This window comes from Camelus dromedarius, chromosome 31, assembly GCF_036321535.1.
Source record: "Camelus dromedarius isolate mCamDro1 chromosome 31, mCamDro1.pat, whole genome shotgun sequence".
NCBI classification, from domain to species: Eukaryota; Metazoa; Chordata; class Mammalia; order Artiodactyla; family Camelidae; genus Camelus; species Camelus dromedarius.
Window position 1 is genome coordinate 3383988 of NC_087466.1, and position 22272 is coordinate 3406259.

At 59.4% G+C, this 22272-nt stretch overlaps 1 protein-coding gene across 1 annotated transcript in view; it reads right to left on the reverse strand.

The window, feature by feature from the left end:
• Positions 1 to 22272, reverse strand: part of BCR (BCR activator of RhoGEF and GTPase) — an 88301-nt gene that overhangs the window by 8542 nt on the left and 57487 nt on the right. The window contains exons 8-16 of the mRNA XM_031442309.2: positions 21357 to 21497; positions 16112 to 16233; positions 15021 to 15189; positions 13840 to 13959; positions 13002 to 13077; positions 11513 to 11617; positions 10812 to 10886; positions 7760 to 7857; positions 6135 to 6266 (exon numbers count right to left, since the gene is read on the reverse strand). Coding sequence (XP_031298169.2) covers positions 6135 to 6266; positions 7760 to 7857; positions 10812 to 10886; positions 11513 to 11617; positions 13002 to 13077; positions 13840 to 13959; positions 15021 to 15189; positions 16112 to 16233; positions 21357 to 21497 — 1038 coding nt within the window. The remainder of the gene's footprint in view (positions 1 to 6134; positions 6267 to 7759; positions 7858 to 10811; positions 10887 to 11512; positions 11618 to 13001; positions 13078 to 13839; positions 13960 to 15020; positions 15190 to 16111; positions 16234 to 21356; positions 21498 to 22272) is intronic.

Sequence of the window (22272 nt, forward strand, 5' to 3'; positions counted from 1 at the left end):
AGCTGGGGTAACACCTCCTCCGGGGAGGCTGCAGGTGGGTGACACCATGGCCCTTGTGGCTCCAGGCCAGCAAAGTCCCTGCCCTCAACCAGGCCAGGTGTGGCAGGAGGGAGTGCACTGCTGGTCACCCCCCTCCCCACCTCTGCCCCAACTCCTGTGTCCTGGCCTCCTCGGAAGGCACAGCTCCTCCTGCTCGCAAGGAAAGGGACAGCTGACCTCCACCAGTGGAAGTTTAAACAGAGAGACACAGCAGAAAGACACCCTCCCCTTTCCCTCTGAAGAACGGCCATCACTGGGCCCCTCTCCTCCCAGGACGGAGATTCAGCACCCAGAGCTGACAAGCAGAGGGACAGGGCGGGGGGCCCTGCCTGGTGCGGCCCACCCAGGGACCCCCGGCCCCCGCAGGCCCACCTTGCCCTTGTACAACAGGCTTCGGATGTGTGTCCACAGGGCGGTGGCGCGAGTACACAGGTGCCTTTCGGAGGAGATGGCCCGGCTCTGGCCCGCCCAGCGCGGGTCGAAGAGCCGCAGGAGGCCCTGCAGTGCGGCCACGCATGGCGTCTCTCGCATCCCCGGCCCTGGTGCTCAAAAGGCTGGCGTGGCAGGATGGGAGACACACAGGAATGCGGCGGCCTCCTGGCCTCCGCTGCCTTTTGACCACGCTTCCCGGGAAGCCCCACCCCTGCAGCCTCACCGAGGTCAGCTTCCCATCACGCCTGCATTTTCCTTGTTTGTTTATGGAAAAAAATATCCCCACCGCCAGCCAATGGGTGACAGGAACTCCAACGTGTTACGATTTTCTCTAAAGCCCAGAAAAGCCAAGCTTCCTTCTCAAGTGGCCGGTTTCCTGCAGGGGAATTTGGAGATGTTGAGTAACATACATCCGCCTGGCGAGTCTGCCTCATGGCTGGACATGCTCAGGGGCCCCCCTCTCTGAGGTCCGGCATCCCCTGAGCTGCTGACCCCATCACAGCAGGCGCTGCCTCAGCTGCACTTGGGTGGAGAACACCCTGCCCCCAGAGCATGGCCAGTCAGCCTAGTGATGAGGGGGTTCGGTGCCACTGTCTGCCCTCAGCACCGACGTCCAGCCCGACCGCCACCTGGCCCCTGGGTCCGGGGTGTGCACTGGCCCCCAGAGTGCAGACCTGGGCCACGGTGCTGCCAGATGGCTTCTCATGGGGCCCCCAGGCCTGGAGGAAGCCCGGGTGGTGGCTCTAGTGGGAAGGACGTTTGCAGACTGGCTCAGCTCCAGGGAACAGAGCCTGGAGAGCGGAAGCAGCGTGAGAATAACATGGCCCCTCAGTCCCGCGGCTTCGCTCCGTCGGCCCCGAGCAACACTTGAGGCTGGCACGCTCACTCAAGGGCTGGTTCAAAGCACAGAGCAGCAAACAGGTAGGGGCCTCCCCAGCCCGCTGCCCGAGCCTACATGACTGTGCCACTCCATGGAGGGGGTCTTCCAGGAGAGGGCCAGAGAATCCCCGCCGGAGGGGGCTCCGCTCTCCCGCTGTCATCTCCTGCTTCTCAGCTCTGGCCCCACATCTTTCACTCCTTTTCCCGCTTCCTTGATCCCAAGCAGACCAGCCCCGAGCGGCAGTCTCGAATAAAGCAAGGGTCAAATCAGACACCCAAGGCTCCATTCTCACCCTTGAAGCTCGAATAAAACACACAAACACACACACAAATCAACTCTCATGCTTCCACAGGAATTTGAGCTGTGAGCCCAGAGACATGAGAGCAGGGGACATGGGAGAAGACAAAATTCTAGGACGTGGCTGATGCTCTGAGCTCACCGGCTCACCCACCCCGGGTTCTGGAGGGGCACCTCCACCTCTTGGGGACGAAGCAAGACCTGGCAACTCACCCACGACAGTCACCTGAGAGCCGGACCAGTGGGTCCTGAACCCACAGCTCACCAACACCATATGGGGGATTAAAAACAGACGATCAGGGCCCTAACCTGGGGATTGGGACCTAGTTCCCCAGATGGTTCTGACACCTCCTGCCCAGACAGCCATGTCCAATTTCATCCCTGGACCCTCGGAGGGGCCCCTCGGGGCCTGCTGATTTCTGGCTGGTCCTGGACTTCTCCCTGGCCCTGCTCGGACACTTGGGCTGAGTTAAGGTGTGTGTATGGGGGCCGGGGGGCACAGGTGGAGGTGTAGGCATGCCCCTGCCCCCAGCAGCAGGACTTGCGGGGCTGCACGCCCCTCCCATGTGGCCCAGCTCAGAACGCACCTGGAGTTACTGGGAAAAGCCCCAATTCAGAAAGGCTGGTCCCGGGTATTCACAGACGCCCCTTTGGAGGATGTACACTCCAGACAGAAAAAGGAGGGGAAAGGAGCCTGGCTGGGGTCCCAGGAGGCCGTCAGCATGATCACCTCCTGACTGCCTTCCTCCTTCCTTCTGAGGATCCCAATTCATAAACAACACAGTCTGAGTCACAGATGCCCCTCCAGCCAGTCCAGGATCCGCCCCCGCCCCCGACGGTGGCTGGGGGGCCAGGCTTCTCGCCCAGGTCTCCCACTGAAGCAGAGATGAGGGGGTGGAACCGGAGCCTGCCGTTCCCCCAACGACAGTGACGACAGGTCACAGTAACAGCAGCAGCTGCTGACGCCGAAGCCCCCATGCACGGCCCCCCGAGCGAGGAGGCGGGTTCGGGCAGGCGGAGCTGTGACACAGCCCCGGTCCCAGGAGGTGCAGTGGGGCCGGGAGACTTAGTCTCTCCTCCCAGCTGGTTTCCAGTGACAGGCACCCCTCGCTTTTGTGTGCTCCGCCGACGCGGACGCTGTGTTTCTACAAAATGAAGGTTTGTGGCAACCCTGGGCCGTCAGATGAAGGTCAGCATCGTTTAGTAATGAAGCATTTTTTAACACACTTTGTTTTGTTTTGTTTGTTTGTTTTTAAGGTGTATCAGCGAGATACACTTAACAGACTGCAGTACAATGTAAACACGACCTTTACCTGTGCTGGGAAAGCAGAGAACTCAGGTGACTTGTCCCACTGCAGCGTCACTGTGGAATGCCTTTGGGTCTGGTCTTGTCCCAGGGGCATGTCCTCAAACACCCAATTTTAGTAAGAATCCTGCTGAGTCAGCTTAGCAGGAACCCCCCCCCCCCCCCATATCTAGTCGACCTCAACACCTCACCAGACCCCTCGTGCCTGCGGTGCGCCCTGGTGATGTCTGCTCCCCCAGGCCCGTCTTCGGCAAGAACCCCACTAGGTCGGCTGAGCGTGAGCCCTCCGCTACGCCCATGTTGTTTTACTACTATTCTCATTAAAGCTCTTGGTAAATTCACCCCCCCTGCCCCGCCCCCGCCCCTTGGCTGTAAATTCCCACTCTACCTGGTCGTTTTCAGAGCTGAGGCCCATCTCTCTCCCCCCAGTGGTGGCTCCCACACCTATCTCGACAGCACCGCTGAACAAAGTCTGCCTTGCTGGTTTCACAAGATCATGAATATATATATATATTTGACAGAGTCCACATCCTCCATCCCCTTCCATCGCATGTCTGGGCCCTACTGAAAGGACTCTGACTGAGAAGCATGCTCAGGGCACCGCGGATGGGGAAATGCAGGCTGGGATCAGACAGCAGAAGCAGCAGGGACGTGGGGAGACTCCCCTCACTGCCCCTCCCCACCTCACTGCTCACTTCTTCACGCAGCACCCCCAGACTGTTGAAGAACACAGGCTACGTGCATAAAGAAATGTTTTGTTTCCATCCAGATGTACCAGGCCAGAGGGTTTTCAAAGAGGGCTTAATTCAATGGAGGAGGAAGACGAGCACCAGCTCTTCCCTGGTTTCCTTTCTGAGACCCCTGTTACCCAGGCAGTGCTCAGAGGCCCGGGTTCAAACTCGCCATTCCCCAGGACTCCAGGGGGTGGGGGACACATTCAAGTCAAAGGCTGGTGGGACTAGAGCCGAGAAAAGGAGCCGGGCACCCAGCCTGTCGGCTCACCTTGGGGCTTTGCAAGACGCAGTCAGGGCCTGGGTGTGGGTGAGAGATGCCTAGCTGGGGGCAGATGTAGACACGGAGGGGAGGGCGGGGGCACCAGCTGTCCTCCAGCGGTAGATGGTGAAGACTAAGGACTAGTTACGACTGGCACGAGGTAGATGCCAAAACACGGCGGCACCAAAGGCATCCAGCGCCAGGATGCTCACGGAAGAGCAACCCCTGGAGACCGCCTCACGGCCACAAGAGCAGGACAGTGTGTCTGTGGGGTTGGAATCCACGGGCCTCCATGTAAAGCCACGAGGGTGAACGAGATCAACGTAGAAACCCGGGGCTGGATTTCAAGATCACTGAGAGGAGTCAATGCACATGAACTATAAGGTGGTGAAGACCAGGCAGCACTCCTGTGAGCCACCCCAAGTGGCACCCGGTCCGCCAAGCTCACGTGCTACGGCCCTGCTGGTCACAGGTCCCTGGTCGAGACCCCAGGAGCGAGACAACTGAAACAGCGCGGCTGGCCTTTCTGCGTCTTCCACCCAGAAGCCCTGTTCTACCAAGACTGGCCTGATGGAACCTGGGGCTCACGGGGAGCAAGGGGGGGCCATCCCCTTCTCACCCAGGACTGGAGGCCCGTCTCAAGTCCAGGACAGCCCCGAGTGGCCTTGGACCAGGAGCCGGCCTTCCTGGACCATCCCTGTCCGAGAGGGGCTGCAAGCACAGTCTTCCCTGTGCTGGGTGAGGCTGCTGCCCTGCTCCCCAACAGGTACCCCAACCTTAGCCCTGGGCTGGTGTCCTCTCCCACCCTGGGCTCCCCTACTTTAGGAGAGCCCAGACCCAGGTTCCGACTGTGCAGTTGGCCGAGGCTGCGTGTCTGCCCCCCAAAGAAGGGTGGGGGGCCACTGGCTTCCTCTGCCCGTGTCTTTGTATGGCCGGGAGTGCCCCCAGCCACCCTGCGGTGCCAGCTGGCAGGCAGGTGTTAGGGGCAGAACAGTGTGGTCAGAGGAGCATTTTTGCTTTTAGACCTGGTCTCAAGGTAAATGGGTCCCTGGAGACCCTGACCCAGTGAGTTCCCTAATAAGCTTCCAAGGCAGGGAACAGGCAGTGTGCACCTCCCAGGAAGCTCTAGCCAGAGCGGGATATGTGGCCTGGGATATGCGGCCCCCACCAAGCAAGGACTCCCAAGCTCGCCAGCAGGGATGACGAACCACTGGGGGATGAGTCACCGGCTCCCGTCATTCCTGCTTGCAAGGATTCTCACTTCCTGCCCCTAGACCAGGGAGGCGGGGCTCCCTGAAGAGGACGCTCTTCCCGCAGGCACCTGGACCGGCAGGAGGCCTCATCTGAGGGTCCTGGGGCACCAGGGGGAGCGGGGAGCAGGCAGTGCTCACCTCCAGGGCAGGGCAGGGAGGAACCTGCGTAGCTGGGTCTGGTCAGATGCCCATAAGGAAAGAGGGCACCAGGGCTTTCTCATCAGGGAAGGCATCGTGCAGGTGTGGCTGCGAGAAACCCAAGGCAGGTGGCGCAGCTCCTGTCTGCCAAGCAGTCCCAGAGCTGGCAGGGCGCTTCTGGGCCTGGGTCAACTTTGGAAGGATCGAGGACCCGGACGGTTTTCCCTGAGGACCTGGGGACCCCTCACTGATCCTGCAGAGACACTCTCGGCCCACCAGGGGCCTCTATGCCAACTCCTGGGGGTTGCTCTAAACACCGCATCCCCTGGAACCTGGATCTAGAAGCCAGAGAGGGGACATCAGGTGGGTAGACTCAGATTCCTGAGCTTTCCCAAGAAGAAGTGGCTCCGAATTGCCAACTGCAGCCCACGGCCCCACCTCAGTGGCCTGCTGGGGGCTCTCGGGAGGCCGTGGATGCACTGTGGCCCCGCTGGAAAAACAGGTGGAACTCAAAATTCCTTTTGGGGACAAGATAGGCATGACAGACACTCAGACAGACAGGCAGAGGGATGGAAAAGGACCCTGGAAGGTGCCAGCCCAGGTCTCCCAGGGGATAATTTGGAGCTGGGCCTGCCTCCCTATGCCCCGCTGCCCCATCTCCGTGTCGCCGAGTGTCAAGTGGGGAAAGAACACAGAGCATCTGCAGGTGGGCAAGCGGGTACGGGGGCCAGCGGACGATGATGGGTAAGCGTTGGGGGCTGAGAGGACCCGCAGGGAATGGTGGCGGCGGCCTCACCTGGACCTGGCCCTTCCCCATGATCCTGTCTGTGCTCTCGCCGTCTTCCTTGGTGAGCTTCGTTTTGTTGTAACACTTCTCATAACACAGTATCCTCAAAGTCTGGGAGCCTTCCAGCTCGATCTCAAACTCCTGCAGCCCCGAGAGAGAAGGAAAGTCCCCAGTTAACAGGCAGGTCCAAGCAAGCGGCTGAGGTCGGCACTGCCAGCCAAAGCGGCCCCTGGACCGTGGCTCCTCCTTGCTGCCCCAGGAGGCTCTGTGCATCAAGACCCTCCTCACTTCTGTCCTGCGATGCAGACCCTCAGAGCTACTTCCCCGTGAGCATCATGCCGTGGACCTGTCTGGAGGCTTCTGGAGGCCCTGAGCGCCTCTCAACCCAAATCCAAGCGCCTTAAAACCCAGCATCTCACAGGGCAGTCCCCGTGCCCCCTACAGCAGAAGCTCCAGGGGGGCGGTTATAAATGCAGACATTCTGTGCACTCTGGGGGATGACAAGGTCTCCTTGCAGGTTCGCTGATTATGACGAGTCCCAAGTGGGTGCACCGACAGTCGGGGAGGCTGTGTACATCGGGGGACAGGGACATCTCTGTCCTTTCTGCCCAGTTTTGCTGTGGATCTGAAAGTGGCTCTATATAGATAAAGTCTATCGGAAAGGAAACAAACAAATCAACCCAGGGAGGTGACACAGGAGAGAAAGGGGGATGCAGGAGGAAAGATTTCTCCCGTAAGCTTTCAAGTTGACTGCTTCAGGGTGTGCAGTCTTTCTCCGTCACCCCCCAGTATCTCCAGTAAATTCTACATTTCACACCAATGTTTTTGCAGGCATAGGTCTTGGTGGGGAAATGGAGGAGGATGGGGCCGGGCAGAAGCAGGTATCACTGAGCCTGAATGGGGATGGGGTGGGGAGGGTGTGAGTGCCGGGAACACAGGAGAGTTTGGATAAGCCAAATGCACGGCCCTCCCCCCATGCTCGGTCCCTGATCCCTTGGCTGGCTTGCACCTGGAACCTCCCCAGTGTCCAGAACCCCTCCCTTTGTGCCTCTGCTGGGTCATGCCCCACCCCAACAAAGCCTTCTTCCATGGGTTCCCCTGGCTGTGCCCCCCACCCCCCGTCACCACAGACATCAACCACACAGGTGCCCAGAGCGACAAGGACCAGGTGGTTCTGTGGCTCTCTGGGCCTCAATCCTACGGAGGAGGCACGGCTAGTGACCAGAGTTGTGATGCTGAGAAGAGTTCATTTCAGCCCAGCGAGGCCCAGGGAGTGGGGCCACCAGAGCTCACCCAGCCCCACAGGTGGAGCCCCAGCTTCCAGACACCGAGAGAGTCACAGAGTGGAGCGCTTGTTCCAATTTCCGAAGAAAAACACTGGAAACCTCCCAAGTAAACACTGAGTAATAACACAGGCGGCATAAAAAGCCCTTCTAAGTTCTTTTTCCAGACACTCTGCCAGCAAAACAAATTTCTTTGTAATGGTGCTGGGGTGGGGGTGATTCTTAGGAACAGGAAGATAACATCTCTTGGACTCGCCTCCCTCCCCCAGGAGATGCCGGGAAGCTGGTGACGTCGCCTGCAGGGAAGCCCTCAGGGAGTCCCGGGGGTCAGACCCGCCCGCCCAGACTCACCTCATTCCAGTTGGGCTCAGCTGTGTCCCTGTAGACACGCGTCTTGGCTTTATTTACAAAGTAGCCAAAGGAGTCCACCTCCAGGGTGCAGTACAGACCTGCGGGAGGGCGACACGGAGATGGTGACCGTGCTGCCCCTGGCCACCCACGTTTTCTATAAGGGCAGGTGTTATCTTGTGAGTCATAAAAACAGTCTTGGTTTTCTTTTTGAAGTAAGACCCCACAGCAGTGGCCAGCACCTATGCCAGGTGGGGCTGGGAACTGGTACCTCCCAGAACATTCACTCCCTTGGGGACTGGAAGCAGCTCAGTGCTGGGAAAGAAGCTGGGTGCAGGGGAGCAGAGGGGCGACACCTGGCGGGGAACCAAGGAGAAGGCCACTGCCAGGGGCCTGGAGGAAGGGTGTGGCAGGTGACCAGAGGTGACAATGGAGAATGGTGAACTCGGTGTGGAGGGCGGGACATAAGACAAAAGGAGCAAGTTTGGAGATGTGAGTTTGAGTGTGGGACACTGGGGAGACTGATGGGAAGGTAACAGCGGGAGGACAGGATAGCTAAGCGGGGGGCGGGGGGGAGGCAGTCCAGGCACCACCTGGGCTGCTGATGAAGGGTCCTGGCAGAGGCTCAGATGGAAACACCAGCATTTATGGGGTCGCCCAGGGTGGGGGAGTGCCCAGGGGAACAACGACGTGTGTGTCACAGCTTCACAGCGCTACGATGTGCACACCATACCCTCGCCCACTGTGAGCATTGAGGGTTCTAAGTAAATGTAAACACTCGTGCAGACAGCACCGCCATCGTTTGGGGACATAGCTCTGCCCCCCAAAACCCCCCGAGTCCATCTGTAGTCACCCCTCCTCCCACCCCATGTCCCAGACAACCTGACAGGCTTTCTGTTTCCACATTTTGCCTTCTCTAGAAATACCACACACGGAATGATGCAATGCGCAGTGTTTTGTATCTGGGGTCTTTCGCTCAGCATAACTGTTTTCTAGGTTGATCCCCGGTGTGGCCAATGTCAGTCGTAGGACTGCTGGGTGATGGTCCACGGCATGCACGGACCATGTTTTGTTTATCATTCATGCCCAAGTCTTTACCTGGACTTGGGCTTCCATTTCTCTGGAGTAAATACTTCAGAGTGGGGTTGCGGGGTCCTATGGTAGGGGTATGTGTAACTTTTTAAGAAGCCACGGAGCTGACTGAGGGTTCCATCCCTCCACGTCCTGCCAGCCTTCCCCCCAGCGCATCTTTTTGATGGTCCCTGTCCAAGGGGGCAGGAAGTGGTCCCTCACTGTGGTTTTAATGCACATTTCCCTGCAATGCTGAGCATCTTTTCATGTGCTTATTAGCTATCTGTATTTCTTTGGTGAAGTGTCTACCCAAATCGTTTTTAAATTGAAGTATAATTGACTTACAATACTATATTAGTTTCAGGTGTGTAACATAGCCATTCAACATTTTTGTACATTCTAAAATGATCACCATAAGTCTAGTTACCTCTCTCACCATACAAAGTTATTGCATTATATATTACATAATATTATGTAATATTTTATACAACATCCACTGTATACAATATATATGTTGCAAAGTATTACATTATAATATTATTGACCCTCTTCCCTGTGCTATACATTACATCCCTGTGACTTATTTCTTTAGAAACTGAAAGAAAAGTATTTCTTAATATAAACAATGCCCTGTGCCTTGTTTAGGTTTCAAAAAACCAAAAACCAAGCAAACAGCCATAAAAAACTTGCAGAAACTACTTACAAAATGCTGCTATCATAGGAAGGAACCTTTGAAAAGACTCTTACACAACGATCACAGTCTTTCTCGTTTTTAGTAATCGAAATACAAGGTATTTGTATGGAAAATCTTCCTGCTAAATTCTGTGCGTCAGTTGATGTAATTTAAAAATCATCATACTCACCATTGTTTTATGAAATGTACTTTTACAAGTATCTGAAGCAACCAAGTAATTTAAAAAGGCTCAATACAGAGAAGACTAATGACTCTATTAGTGATGGGGAAATTCTAATCTTTCTAGTCATCAGTGGATTAATACAGGTAGAACAGGGTAAAATGAAAATGTATTTGTAACCAGACTTATTCCCGCTCAAATCTAGTTAGAGAGACAATTTATTCACTAGCAAGTATCTTCTGTTCTTTTTCTTAAAACGGCTTTACTGAGTTACGATTTATATACCTTCAAGTCTACCCATTTCAGAAAGTGTCCAATTCGATGCTTTTTGGTAAGTGCATGGAGTTGTGCAGTCATGACCACTGTCCAATTTCAGCACATTCCCATAGTCCCTAAGAGACCTCACGTGCCTACGTGAGGTTACTTTCCATTCAGCCACAGAGCTATTTCTAGAAATCTGCTTTTTCTGTCTATCCAAATCTTTTGATCGTTTTTAAAAATTGGGTTGTCTCTTTAGCATTGAATTTTAAGAGTTCTGTTCTGGATACAAGTCCCTGATCGTTTATACATGGTCTGCAAACATCTTCTGTTCTGTGGCTCCTCAGGGATTTCTTGTTTGGTTTTGCAACAACAGTGGAAAGATCATTAGAACGACGTCTGCCCTGTGTCCTCTGAGGGACCCAGGGAGCTTGGTGCCAGGTGCTAGGTGAGTGTGAGCTACACCTGGACTGAGATGCAACCAGACCTCCCTGCTCTGATAGCTCGAGTGGCTGGGAGAGGCTGCCCCAGGGGTATCCCTCTGACTCGTCAGAGCTGCCGAATCTCCCCCGTGACCAGGGGCAGGGTGCCGGCCCACGACCCCGCTGGCTTCCTGGGAACCTGGGCTGCATTTTCTATCTGCAGCAAATTCCTGCCCCTGCAATCACACAACTCGCCTGCAGGGGGCAGCTCACCAGCTCGCAGTATCTGAGCCCGGCACCGCCCGCAAGGGCAGTGTCCACTCCGGGAAGCAACTCCACACTCAGTGGGCGTTGGCCAGCACCGCATATCCCAGAGGTCAACTGCTTCCCTAGTCCCCACACCCTCTGGCTTGGTGCACTGCCGCCTTCCTCCCCAAATCAGCCACTTACTTGAACTCTGCTTAAAGCCGGTGGCAGAGTGGACGATGACATTCAGGAACCCATAGAGCCCAGGAGATTCATCGTCTGTGCAAGAGACCAGAGAGGTAAGTGTCTGTCCTCTTGGGAGAGGCAGGCAGGTGACAGGCTCTTCTTCAAGGTGACCCTCAAGGGAGCACCACATGACTGTCATTTGCTTAGCAGGGGACAAGGCAATGTCACAGCAGAAATACACACAGTGGCCTCTGTCCAGGGACCTGAGGATCTGGTAGGGACCAAGATGAGATGTGACAGGTTCTCAGGACAGGAGAGGGGTTGGGGAGCATGCCACATGGATGGGGGTGTGCGTGTGTGTGCAAGGCACACCCCCGTGTGTGACTGTGTGTACCTGAGTGTGCATTAAGAGTGAACTCAAGATGCAGAACCACCATGGGTTGGGGGGGTACCTGGCTGAGGGGTGGGTCGGGGGATGGGGGCCAGATCCAGAGCACAGAGGGTCTGAGGAGCTACTCAGGACTTGGGACAGAAGTCACTGGTCTTCTTAGCCACCCAGTAGTGGCTGCCTGGGAGCAACTGCTCCTATCCCCTCCCGCCCACTCCTGGGAGAGGCCGACAGGCCCTCAGTAGCACACACATCCCTGGGAATGGAGACCCCTGGACCCAGGACAGCACTGTCAGCAGGAAGGGACGGCGGCCTTGGGAGGATGGCCCACCTTCTTTGTTGATGGTCAGCGGGATGCTGTGGACGGTCTGGAGTTTGACGCACGAGTTGGTCAGCATCTGGAGCTCCACGGAAGTCAGGGAGAAGCTCTTGAAACCTGAGAGAGGGGACATGGTGCACCAACCAATGAGTCTGCCCTGCTCTCAGGCCCCCCAAGATGCGTTCTCACCCCCCTATTGGGCCCTCAGCACACCCCTGCGAGGAGGCCCGCAGGGGCCGTGATGGCTCAAGAGGGACCATCTGCTCCCAGGGAAGGGCTGGGAAGTGGCAGGTGAGGTGGGGCCCTGGAGGGCCCAGGGTAGACTCAAGAGGGCGGGAGGAATCTCTGCACAACGTTCACAAACACAGGTGTCGCCTGCCACCTCGGCATGGCCACAAGGCGGTTGTCGGGGTGACCCGGAGCACCTTCCTGTGGGGTCTCCCCAGACAGACACCCAGCACAGCTCTGTCCTTTGCTTCCCTGATGCAGCCCCATCTCTCCACCAGGTGGGGAAAGAGGCTTATTTCTGAGCAGAGATCAGATGCTATAAATGGTTATAACCTGGTTATAACAGGACACCTGGGACAGGAACACTGGCCGGGCCCCAGGCACCAGCCATCAGAGTTACCGGGAGGGCCCCATCCCTGGATGCAGCGACAGTGGGGGCTCAGCACAGGTATGAGTGACGAGCCTGAGAGGACAGGAGTCCAGGACAGGGCAGGGGTGTGTGGAGCCCCAGCCCACCCGGGATATGGTGCTCAGCCTGGCTCCCCCGGCACACAGGGTGCACGCAGGACCCTCTTAGCAAGGATGACTCAGGAATCCCAAACCACGTGGCTGGGGGTGGAAGAGGCAACCAGGCAGCAGCGGCCCCAGGACATGGGGTAGGGTCTGCCGTCCCACCCTGAAGACTGACAGGCAGGATGGGGCAGCTCTGAGCTGAGCAGCAGGAAAGAACTGCTAACAGAGGGAAGCACCTGGAGATGGGGCATCTAGAGGGGAGTGAGCCCCTGTCCTGATGGTGGTCAGCACAGGTGAATGGGGCCAGCCCAGTGCGGCTGCCCAGGTGGGCTCGGCAAAGGGTCCTACAGCATCAGCCTCTACGGGGGGTGTGGCAGGCCTGGGGGGCAGGCAAGGTGTGGGCCACGTGCATAGCAGCCTCAGCAGGGAGGGAGAGGGGGCTTGGGGGGGGCCCTGGGGGCAGGCAGGGATGAGGGTAGGGAGGTCCAGGAGACAGGCAGGGAATTCAAGGAAGGCTGGGGGAGTGGGAGGGGTTCAATAGGAAGGTCAGAGGGCAGGTGTGGGGTGCAAAGAGGGCAGGGGCCCCATCAGGACAGCGCCCTCCCCAGTTATTCCCTATATGAGAGCGCCACAGCGTACATCTCACTTGGATGAGTTCCGCTGCCCAGTCCCTTGGGGAAAACAAGGTTTGCGACCACAGGTGGCGACCGCCCAGCCCTGACGCTCCCCAGCCAGCGTCCCCGGAGCACAGGCCACTCACATTTCTTCTGCTGCTCCCGGATGTTCTCCCGCCACTCGGCACGCTCATAGTCGGATGAGATCAGGAACGTGTAACTCTGGCGGGGAGAGCACACCCCATTATCTCCACCCCTGCTAAGTGGGTGCCCAGTAGGTCCAGGGTGCACTCCTGGTCCCCCCATGGAGCTGCAGTGCTCCTGTCAGAGGCACGCGCACCGCCCCACGGCAGGCCGGCGGGAGCTGGGGGCCCCTTCCTGCACGTCCGCCTGTCTTGCCACGTCTGGGTCAGGTCGAGACGTGTCACAGCTCAGGGCCACGGGGGGTCACCAGGTGGGACCTGCAGAGGGGAGGGCGGAGCTTGCCCTCACCACCTGCGTCCAACCCACAAGCCTGGGCCGTGACGCAGAGACAAGGTCCCTGCAGAGCCCACAGTCAGCCTGTTCCGGCTGCTCCCTGACAGACGTGTGATGCCCATGGAGGGAAAGGTCCCGCTTCAGACAGACAGCAGCAGGAGCCGCCCAGCAGAGAGGGTGCCTCTCCAGCCCACGAGGTGCCCCATAGCATCCCTGCGCCAAGGTCTGCACAAACCTGCAAGCCCCCGGCCCTACTGAGACTTCCTGGAGACCCCACCACCTCCCAGTTGTGGGGGATCCAGCCCAAAGCCCCAGACAGAGGGACCTGTGGGCCTGTATGCCACGCTGGGCGAGCCTCTTGGCTGGGAAACATGATCACAACCGCATGGGGGCGTGGCCAGCGGGGTGTGGCATGGCCGGCAGGGGCGGGGCTGGCGGGGGCGGGGCCGGTGGGGCCGGCGGGGCGGGGCCAGGGCCGGCGGGGCGGGGCCAGGGCCTGGGGCTCACCTTGCCGTTGCGGCTGTGCACCCTGAAGGCCATGCTCGGCGACATGAGCAGAAGCATGGACTCCTGCTCCGAGAGCTTCTTCCTCAGCCTCTCAATGGCCTTGCTGCCCTTGTTCGCTCTCTGCAGGGAGAGGACGGGGTCACGATTCCACCCGGGGCCCAGCGCCACCCATTCCCGCTTGGCCGCACAGGCTGCCGGATGTGCTCAGTCCACCCTCCTTAGGTAACTTAGCAGTTAAGTCCTTCCTCTCCTGAGGACAGAGAAATGAGATCTTCACAAATGGCTTCTCTCTCACTCTCTCCAAACTTGGACAATGTCCAGGGGCCTGTGGTGACAACCAGGGCCCCTCCCTGTTCCAGGATCTGACCTCATTTCAGCATTAACCGCTCCCCATCCCCGCTCCCAGATTGCCAGGGTCCCGACGGCAGGCCAGACGCATCACAGGACCTGGCTGGGAAAACCCTCCCTGCCCGTGTGCCTCCCTCCTGAAGCCCTCCATCCCCAAGGGAGGCTGTACCGCCTGTCACTAGGCGAAGAGCACAGCATGGATGGGTGAGGGGTGGTACCGGGCTCAACAGCCCCAGAGAGGCAGCCCTGGCTCCCTTCTGCCCCAGGACACGGCCATGGGAGCCCCGGGCCCATCTAGACAAGTGAATAACCTAGAGTTCACTACCTAGAGTTCACGCTGGTCCCAGGGCTCCCACGCTTTCCTACCTGGCCAGGTGTATGGCGCAGCAGGCTGGGCAGGGGTGGGAGCACTGGAGGACTCCTGTCCTGCTGCACACACCTCATCTATGGGCACCGCATGGCTCCCACTCTAGCCTGGGCTGACCCTACAGGCAAGGGGCTTGTCCTCATTGTTCCTACAGAACCCTGCTCTTCTCCAGAAACAACCAGGGGCCTGTAGGGGGCGGCCAGAATCCTGGGGGGCCGCACCCCCCAACCTGGGACTCACTCCCCATCAGGGTAGTTCTAAGAGGGACAACGGGGAACCCCCTCCACCTCACATCCCAGATGGCCCCAAGCCGGATGGGGAGGCCAGGCACTCCGAGGACTCACAGAGGTCCCCGCAGGTCCCAGAGACCAGAGTGGGGTCAGACACCCAGCAGAACTTGCCCACGGGCCAGCGTGAGAGGCTGCTGCCCTGTTGAGCTCCCAGTCCAGCTCCCCCAGCTGCCCACCTTCTCTCTCTGGATGTCACTCTTGATCTGGGAAATCTTCATCTTCATGGCATCCAGCTCCTCGTCCAGCACCAGGGGGATGTTGGGCGCAGCCTCCGACTCGTCCACCGTCTGGAAGCTGAGATCCGTGAGCGGGATGTACCACTTGCAGTCGTACTGCTGGGTTTTGCTGAGTGGGGGAAGAGACGCATTAACAGGCTGACCACCTTTGCTAAGTCACTGCTTTCAAGTCCGGGAACACTTAAGTTCACACCCAGGCAGTTTACCCAAACTTCAAACCCTGCCTGACCCCAGGACAGGCTGGGATGAGGCCACAGGCAGACACTGGTGACCCAGCCTTGGTGACCCTTGGGAAGGGGCACTGTGCACGTGTGACCCAGGTCCCGGGGGTCTGACAAGCCCTCACCCACCCTACCCTGTGCTGGCAGTGGTGGCTCAGCCCTGATGTGGGACAGCATCGAGGCACCAATCCACCCGGTGTAACCCCTCCCTCGACAGATGGGGAAACCAAGGCTCTCTCCCGATAAATCCAGGCAGCACAGCAGAACGGGGTGAAGAGCCCAGTTCTGGTCCTTCCCCACATGACCCTTCCTCAGTTCCAGCCCCTGCAACCTGGGTGGTCTGATCCCTGGAGGGGCTGGGTGGGGTCTGCAGGCCAATGCTGAGAATGACTTATAAGCCACCCGGGTCTTGGGGAGACAGAGCGCATCTAGTGATGCCTGCCGACGGCAGGGGAGGGCAGCTACCCTCCATTCCCCACCCGCACCAGACCTTGCAGCCCCCTGACCTGCCACCACTCCCCTGACGGCTCATGACCTGACAGCCCCCTGTGGCACCGGAAATCATAGTTAGGTTCCTCTTTCGCTGTTAGAGTCAACAGCCCGGTCACCCAACCTGACTGACCTTCTCCAGAGTGTTAATGATGACCTTTGACCCTGAGCCTGGCATCACATCCAGCATCCAGCTGGAAACAGAATGGAGCTTAAGTAGACAGCCTGGCCACCGGGCTATGGCCTCTCCTGGCACAGTGGAAAAAGCATCAGGTTTTCTCAGCAGAGAAACCACCAAGAGCCCCCAGGCCCCTCACTCACCCTCCGCTCTGCTTCTTGAGCTTGGTGCACAGGAGCAGGTCGGTGAACAGGAAGACGTGGCGCAGCTTGCGGGCGCCCTCCACCAGCTCCACCATGAAGCTGTCCTTCAGCAGCTGCCGGTGCTGCGGTGGGGGTGGGCGAGGGCGGTCAGGGCAGCGGGTGGCCAGGGCCTCCGCTGCCCCCACCTCCACCCCCCACACCCCCTCTCCCGTGTCCCCCATCTCATCTGCCCGCACACACGCACACAACACGCCTTTTTCTTTGTTCAACAACGTTTCTGAGCCTCCCTGGGCACACGGCATGCAGGGGGGGGGGAGCAGATAGGGTAAAGGCCATTGGCCTGGAGGCTGGGAGGGCACGTTCCAGCCAAGGTGACCGTCTGAGGATGGTGACCGGGGAACCACTCTGAGCAGAGCGGCCCGTGCCTCCCCCGGGCAGCAACTAGAGACCCAGGATGGGCAAGAGGCAAGCCAAGTGAAGGGTGGACGTTCCTGTACAGGGACCACCAGGCACAGGGAGAAGAGCTTGGTGCTCTGGGCACAGACCAAGCAGACTGATGACTGGGGAGGAGGTGGGCCAGGGAACCCCAGGAGGGGGTAGCCCTGGTGGTCACACTAAGGACTGGGCCTGGATCTCGGGGCAGTAGGAGGCCCACACTGGGGTTACACTAACTCTGATGCCCGCCTGGACACCTGCAGCCTAATCCCAAGGTGGCCTGGAACAAGCTGGAGGATGAGGCACCAGCCCGGAGCAAGCCCTGAGCCTCTCTGTCCCCAGATGCTTCACCTGAAGACGAGGGGCGGCCCTGCTGGCTCACACAGCTCCAGGGCACATGGAGGCTAGCTGGTAATCCAGCCCACAGCGCCCACCACCTCATCCAGTGGCTGCTGTGCCGTGCTGAAGACGCAGATGAGAGGTGGCCCCACACACGTCACAGGTGTGCTGTGTGCACCCACGGCCTCAGCATTAGGTGAGACCCCCACCACACCCTGTGGGCAGGTCCTCGTGCCCATTTTCCAGATGAGAAGCCTGGGCCTCAGGGAGCTCCACCACCCGCCCCAGGCAGCAGCACAGGGAGCAAGCGGACATACTCCACGGTCTCTGCCCTGAGGAGCCCACAGCCCAGAGAAGAGCGACCAGGTGTTTATTAGGCACCGTCTGCCTAGCCTCCGGGAAGGCCCCCCAGAAAGGGCAGCTCCTCACTCCTCACTGTGATGGCTGGGTAGGGTCAGGAGGGTCAGGCAGGTGCACCACAGGGGCAGAGACCCCCAGCGTCTCCCCATCGGCCCAGCAGGTCCAAGCACCTGGCTCCACTGCCACCCACAGCCTGAGATTCTGCTCAGGGGGCTCGTGCCCCCTTGAACTCGCCCACACTCTCTGCAAGAGACCCCCAGAAACAAGTGCAGCTGAGCCGGGCCCCCCAACACTCCCACGTCACTCTTGTACGCAACCGCAACCGGGCTCATGGCAGCTGACCAGCCCCTGGCACGGCTGGTGGGTGATTTGCATGGGAGCCGCGGTGCCTCCCAGACCATAAGTGGAAGGGCAGGAGGAGTGCCTGCGTGCCAAGGCCATGAGTCATCGGCACTGTCCTCGCCCCGCCTGCTGTGGGCGGATGGCATGCCCGGCACCCACACCCACAGGAAGCAGGGAAGCCTGTGCACCTGGAAACACGGCCATGCAGCGCTGGGTACCTGGGCAACCAGACTGTGGGGTCTGTGCTGTGGGGCAGGTCCTGACTGAGGTCCTTGAGAAACAAGGGGGCAGATGCTCCCTTGGCAGGGACACGACACTGAGTCTTCCAGCCAAGGAGGCAAGACTGAGGGACCTTCAAGGGGGTGGGGGTGGGGGCCCCCAGGACCGCAGTCCTTTCTCTGCACAAAGGGGCTGAGCTTCTGGCCATCGCCAGCAGAGGGCGCCCTACATCCAGCTCAGAGGTAGACTCGTCCCTCTAAATGGCAGGTCCAGGAACACCCCGCACGGGGTCCCCGCAGGCCCTCCTCGTCTTCCTGCAGGGTCCTGCAGCTCTCATGTTCACCCAAAGTCCCACTCCAGGCACCACCTTCATCCTCCAGAGGCCACTGCATCACTTCAGCACGGGTGGCAGCCTGTACGCCCGCCCCTCTGCGTTGACGACACAGGGCATCTGGGGCTCAGAATTCAGCCCTGGGGGGCTCTCACCGGTGGACTCAGTCACTGGGCCCTTCTCCTTGCATCCCCGCTGGCACAAACCCTCATCTTTCCAAGAGAAGCCCCAAAGCCATGGCATCCTGGCCCGTCTCCGAGAGCCGTGCGAGGTGCACAGGATGGGGGGCGGACGATCGGCTGTCCTCTGAGCATAGTAGGCCTCTCTGACCACAAGCTTCGCCTTAGGGAAGGCTCGCTTCTGAACTCCAGCCCACTCCAGTGGGTTCAAATAGAAAATACCCAGCAGACAGCCCTCCCAGCCCAGGGAAAACAGGGCCCCCAACCACAACACCGGCAAGCCCACGAAGGGAGCCAAGGCCCTGCAGAGGGGCTGGGCACCACACTGTCTCTAGTTACAGCCCCCAGACCCCTGTCCCCCAGGCCCCAGGACGTCCCAGGTCTGGGGCACTCTGTCAAGGCTGAGCTGGGCACCACACTGTCTCTAGCCACAGCCTCCCAGACCCCTGTCCCCCAGGCCTGAGGATGTCCCAGGTCTGGGGCACTCTCTCAAGGCTGGTGGTCGCACCTGGTACACAGCCTGGGACCCTGACCCCTGGCAGATGCCTCCTTCTGGCTCAAAGAGGCAGGGAGCAGAGGTCCAATAGTGGGTCTGTATGAGGCCCTGTGAGGGGCCACTCTGCCCTCTGAGGAGGGGTCTGGAGAGGCTGCTGGACCATGAGGCCTTCACCTGACCACCCCTCCATCATCCTGGGCCCCTGATCTGGCCTGGGGCCTATAGGGATGCCTGTCAGCCCGGTCTCATCTGTCAGCCTCCAAGGACCAGGGCCGGGGGGAGGCCCATGCCTGCCCAGGAGACGACCCTCTCAGACACACCCACTAGCCCCGTCCCCAGGCTCTCAGGACTGGCATTGACTTGGCCCATCAGATCCTCCTGGAGTTATAGGCCAGAGCAGGGCTCAGCCTCAGGCACCCAGAGATATGCTCTAAAGATGGTCTGAGGTCACAAGACTATTCCTTTGACTAATAGTCTCACTAGAACAAACAGCCCCAGGTGGAGCCGTAGGAGGAGAGAGAGAGGCCCAGGACTCTGCTGGACCCCAGGACAGGGCGGTCTGAGGGGCAGTGACTTACAATTGCCGGCTGGCTGGGACTGCCTGATTGATGGGTGGTCTGCCTCTGGAATGGCTGTGGGGCATGCGTGGGGGCACCTGCCTGCATGCTGGACTAGTCACCATCTACTCCCTGAATGGAGAGCTCTGAAGGAAAGTGAGGGCAAGTCAGACTCACGACCTTTAAGGGCCATTGACCCTCCTCCCCCTTTCATGGCTGAAGCACTCCAGTGACCCCTGGAGGAGCAAACATCATAGGCCAACAGGGCCAGATGCTGGCAGGGGTGGGGAGGCCCAGGTAGAGACTCCTGCCTGCATGAAGCACTGGTCCCTACACACCTCCCGCTCAGACGCCCTGGGGCCCCGACCCCGTCCTTGTAGGGACAAGGCCCTGGCTGCCAGCTGCCAGGAGACACCCGATCTTCCTCAGTTCCCCAAGGCAGCTGCTGCCAATGATCGGAACAGCAAGAAGGCACTTCTCCTGGGACCCTAACTGGCAGTGGGAGGTCCCGGCATGCTCAGCAGCACACGAGAGGCTGAGGGGAAAAGGACTTGCACGGCGGCTTCCCAGGAGGTCAGCGCTCCTGTAAAAGGACAGTCAGCAAGAGAGAGAGAGCGGGTGTCCCAGCGGGGGACACTGAGCCGCATGAACCTGGTGGGGACAGGAGTCTCAGCAGAAGCAAATCTCACGTCCACGTCCAGTGAGATTGTGTGAACTGCTCATGAGGGAGGCCAAGGCTTTGCTCCTCCCGTGTCCCGAAACCAGGACAGTGGGGGGGGGGACCTCGGGCCCCACTGTTGCTCCAGGAAAGGAGACCTGAACCCCAGCTCTGAACCCCAGCTCTCCTCAGGTTCCAGCCATCACACAACCGGGTGGGGAGCCCCTGGGAGGGGCTGGGGACACACTCCTGCCTCCCACGAATCAGAGACTCAGGAGCTAATGCACACAGCCAGGGCTGCTGCCTGTGCTGCTGGTGGGGCTCCGCCCGGAAACCGTGCCCTGTTGAGTGCCAGGCACCCAGTGCAGTGTTCCCACTCTGCCAGAACGGAAAGGAACAGGCTCGGGGTGGGAGAGCACAGGTGCCAGGCTGCCTGGCAGGCAAGTATGTGGCGATGCAGGGATGGGATCCCCAAGTCGGCCCTTCCTGGGCCAGGACCCCCAGGGGAACTTAACCATGAAGCTCGCTCTCTGTTAAGCCTGCAGAGGATCTGGGGCAGCCTTGGCACCGAGCATGTTGCACATGAACTAGAAGAGGAGGAAGTGGCTCTGAGCAGCAGCTACAGTTAGGCTCACTGCCAGCTTGTGTGTTGCTGGCCGTAGGGCTCCCCTTGCCCTGGCGCCGCTCCAACACAGGAGGCCCATGCTGGACGCCAGCTCCCTGACTGCACACCTCTGCGTCTCACTGTGCACTGCCTGGCACCAGGCTGGGTCCCTCCCGGAAAGGGGCTGACGCGGCAGGGGTGGGGTCTGAGACCCTCTGTTCCACACCCTCTCATCCGCAATGGGCATGGAGATGGAGACCAGGAGGGGCTGTCAGCCAGGGACGGAGGAGAGGAAGGAGAGCCTTCCTGGTGGAAGATGCCTGCCACGTCCTCCAGCTGTACTCCCATCAGACAAAGCACGCATCCCTTCACTGCTTCCCCTTCAAAATCCTTACATACCGTTACAGTGTTTTTGTTAAAACACTTTATGGAACTGAATGGATCTCAGGCAGATAAATGTCACCCTCCTCCTTACCCGGCTCCTCAGCTGGGGACCCTGAATTGGCGAGGGTGTGGGGAAAAGCCAGGGGCCCGGGACATACTAGCCACAACGGAAAGAGGTGGTCAAGTGAGGCCCCTGCCCCCTGCAACCCTACCTTGACGCCCTGCATGCCGGCCTGCGCTCACCCTGCCAGGGTCCAGGGCCCCAAAGGCCAGGCATTTCCATGTTGGGTCGAGCTGCCGTGAAACAGTGGGTCCCCCCATAACCGAATCCACACGCTCACCTCCCCCTTCTTCACGGTCATGGACTGCCGGCGGGGTGTGATCTCCTCGTTGATGCTGGACAGGAAGTTCTGGGAGATTCGGAGGGCGTCCTGCAGCAAAGGGTAGTCGGGGTGGCTGGATGGAGTGTGTTTCAGCAAGTCCTGCATCGGGCGAAGGGCTCGACTCAGCACAGCCCCAGCACCCACTGCCATGAGAGCCGCAGACGCGCTGGGTGTGACCCGGGCCACCGTCTCTCAGGATGGCCGAGGCTGTGTGGGCAGTGCTCGTGCAAGGACCATTCCGTGAGCAGGGCCCAAATGGGGACCCACAAACCTAGGCTGTTTGCCTGCTGCCAAAAGGGGCTCTCCACCTGGGCACCAGCCGCGTGCCTGGCGGGGCAACTCTGGTGGGGGCTGTCCCCTGCACGGTGGGATGTTGGTACGCTCCTTGGCCTCTGCCCACTTGACGCCAGTGGTGCCCCCTCATCTGTGCTTGCGACAAGCAGGAGTGTCTGCAGACACTGCCGCATGTCGCCTGGGGCAGAACCGGACCTAGCCCACCCATCTGTGCAAGGTCAGGAGAAAGCCCCCGAGCTTCCCACTCTTCCTCCCCTGCAAGGTGATGGCTCCCTGCTTCAGAGAAACAAAACCCTCTCAGCTCTCAGTCTTACAGCAAAGAGAACCCAGGGAGACGAAACAAGTTTGGGGGAGGCTCTGGGGTCAGGGGTCCCAGGCCAGCCTCCCCGCTCTGCTCCCAGTAGCTCCAGCTCCCCTCTGCCAGGCCTGGGCTCATCACAGAGAGGGGACAGAATAAGGGTCTCGGGGACTCGGATGGGCCACCTGCCGGAGCCTCCCACAGGGTAATTCTCAGCTCCTCTCCCTGCGTCCAGGAACCGTCAGTCGGAGGTAAGATGTGAAACGTACACCGGACGGGAGA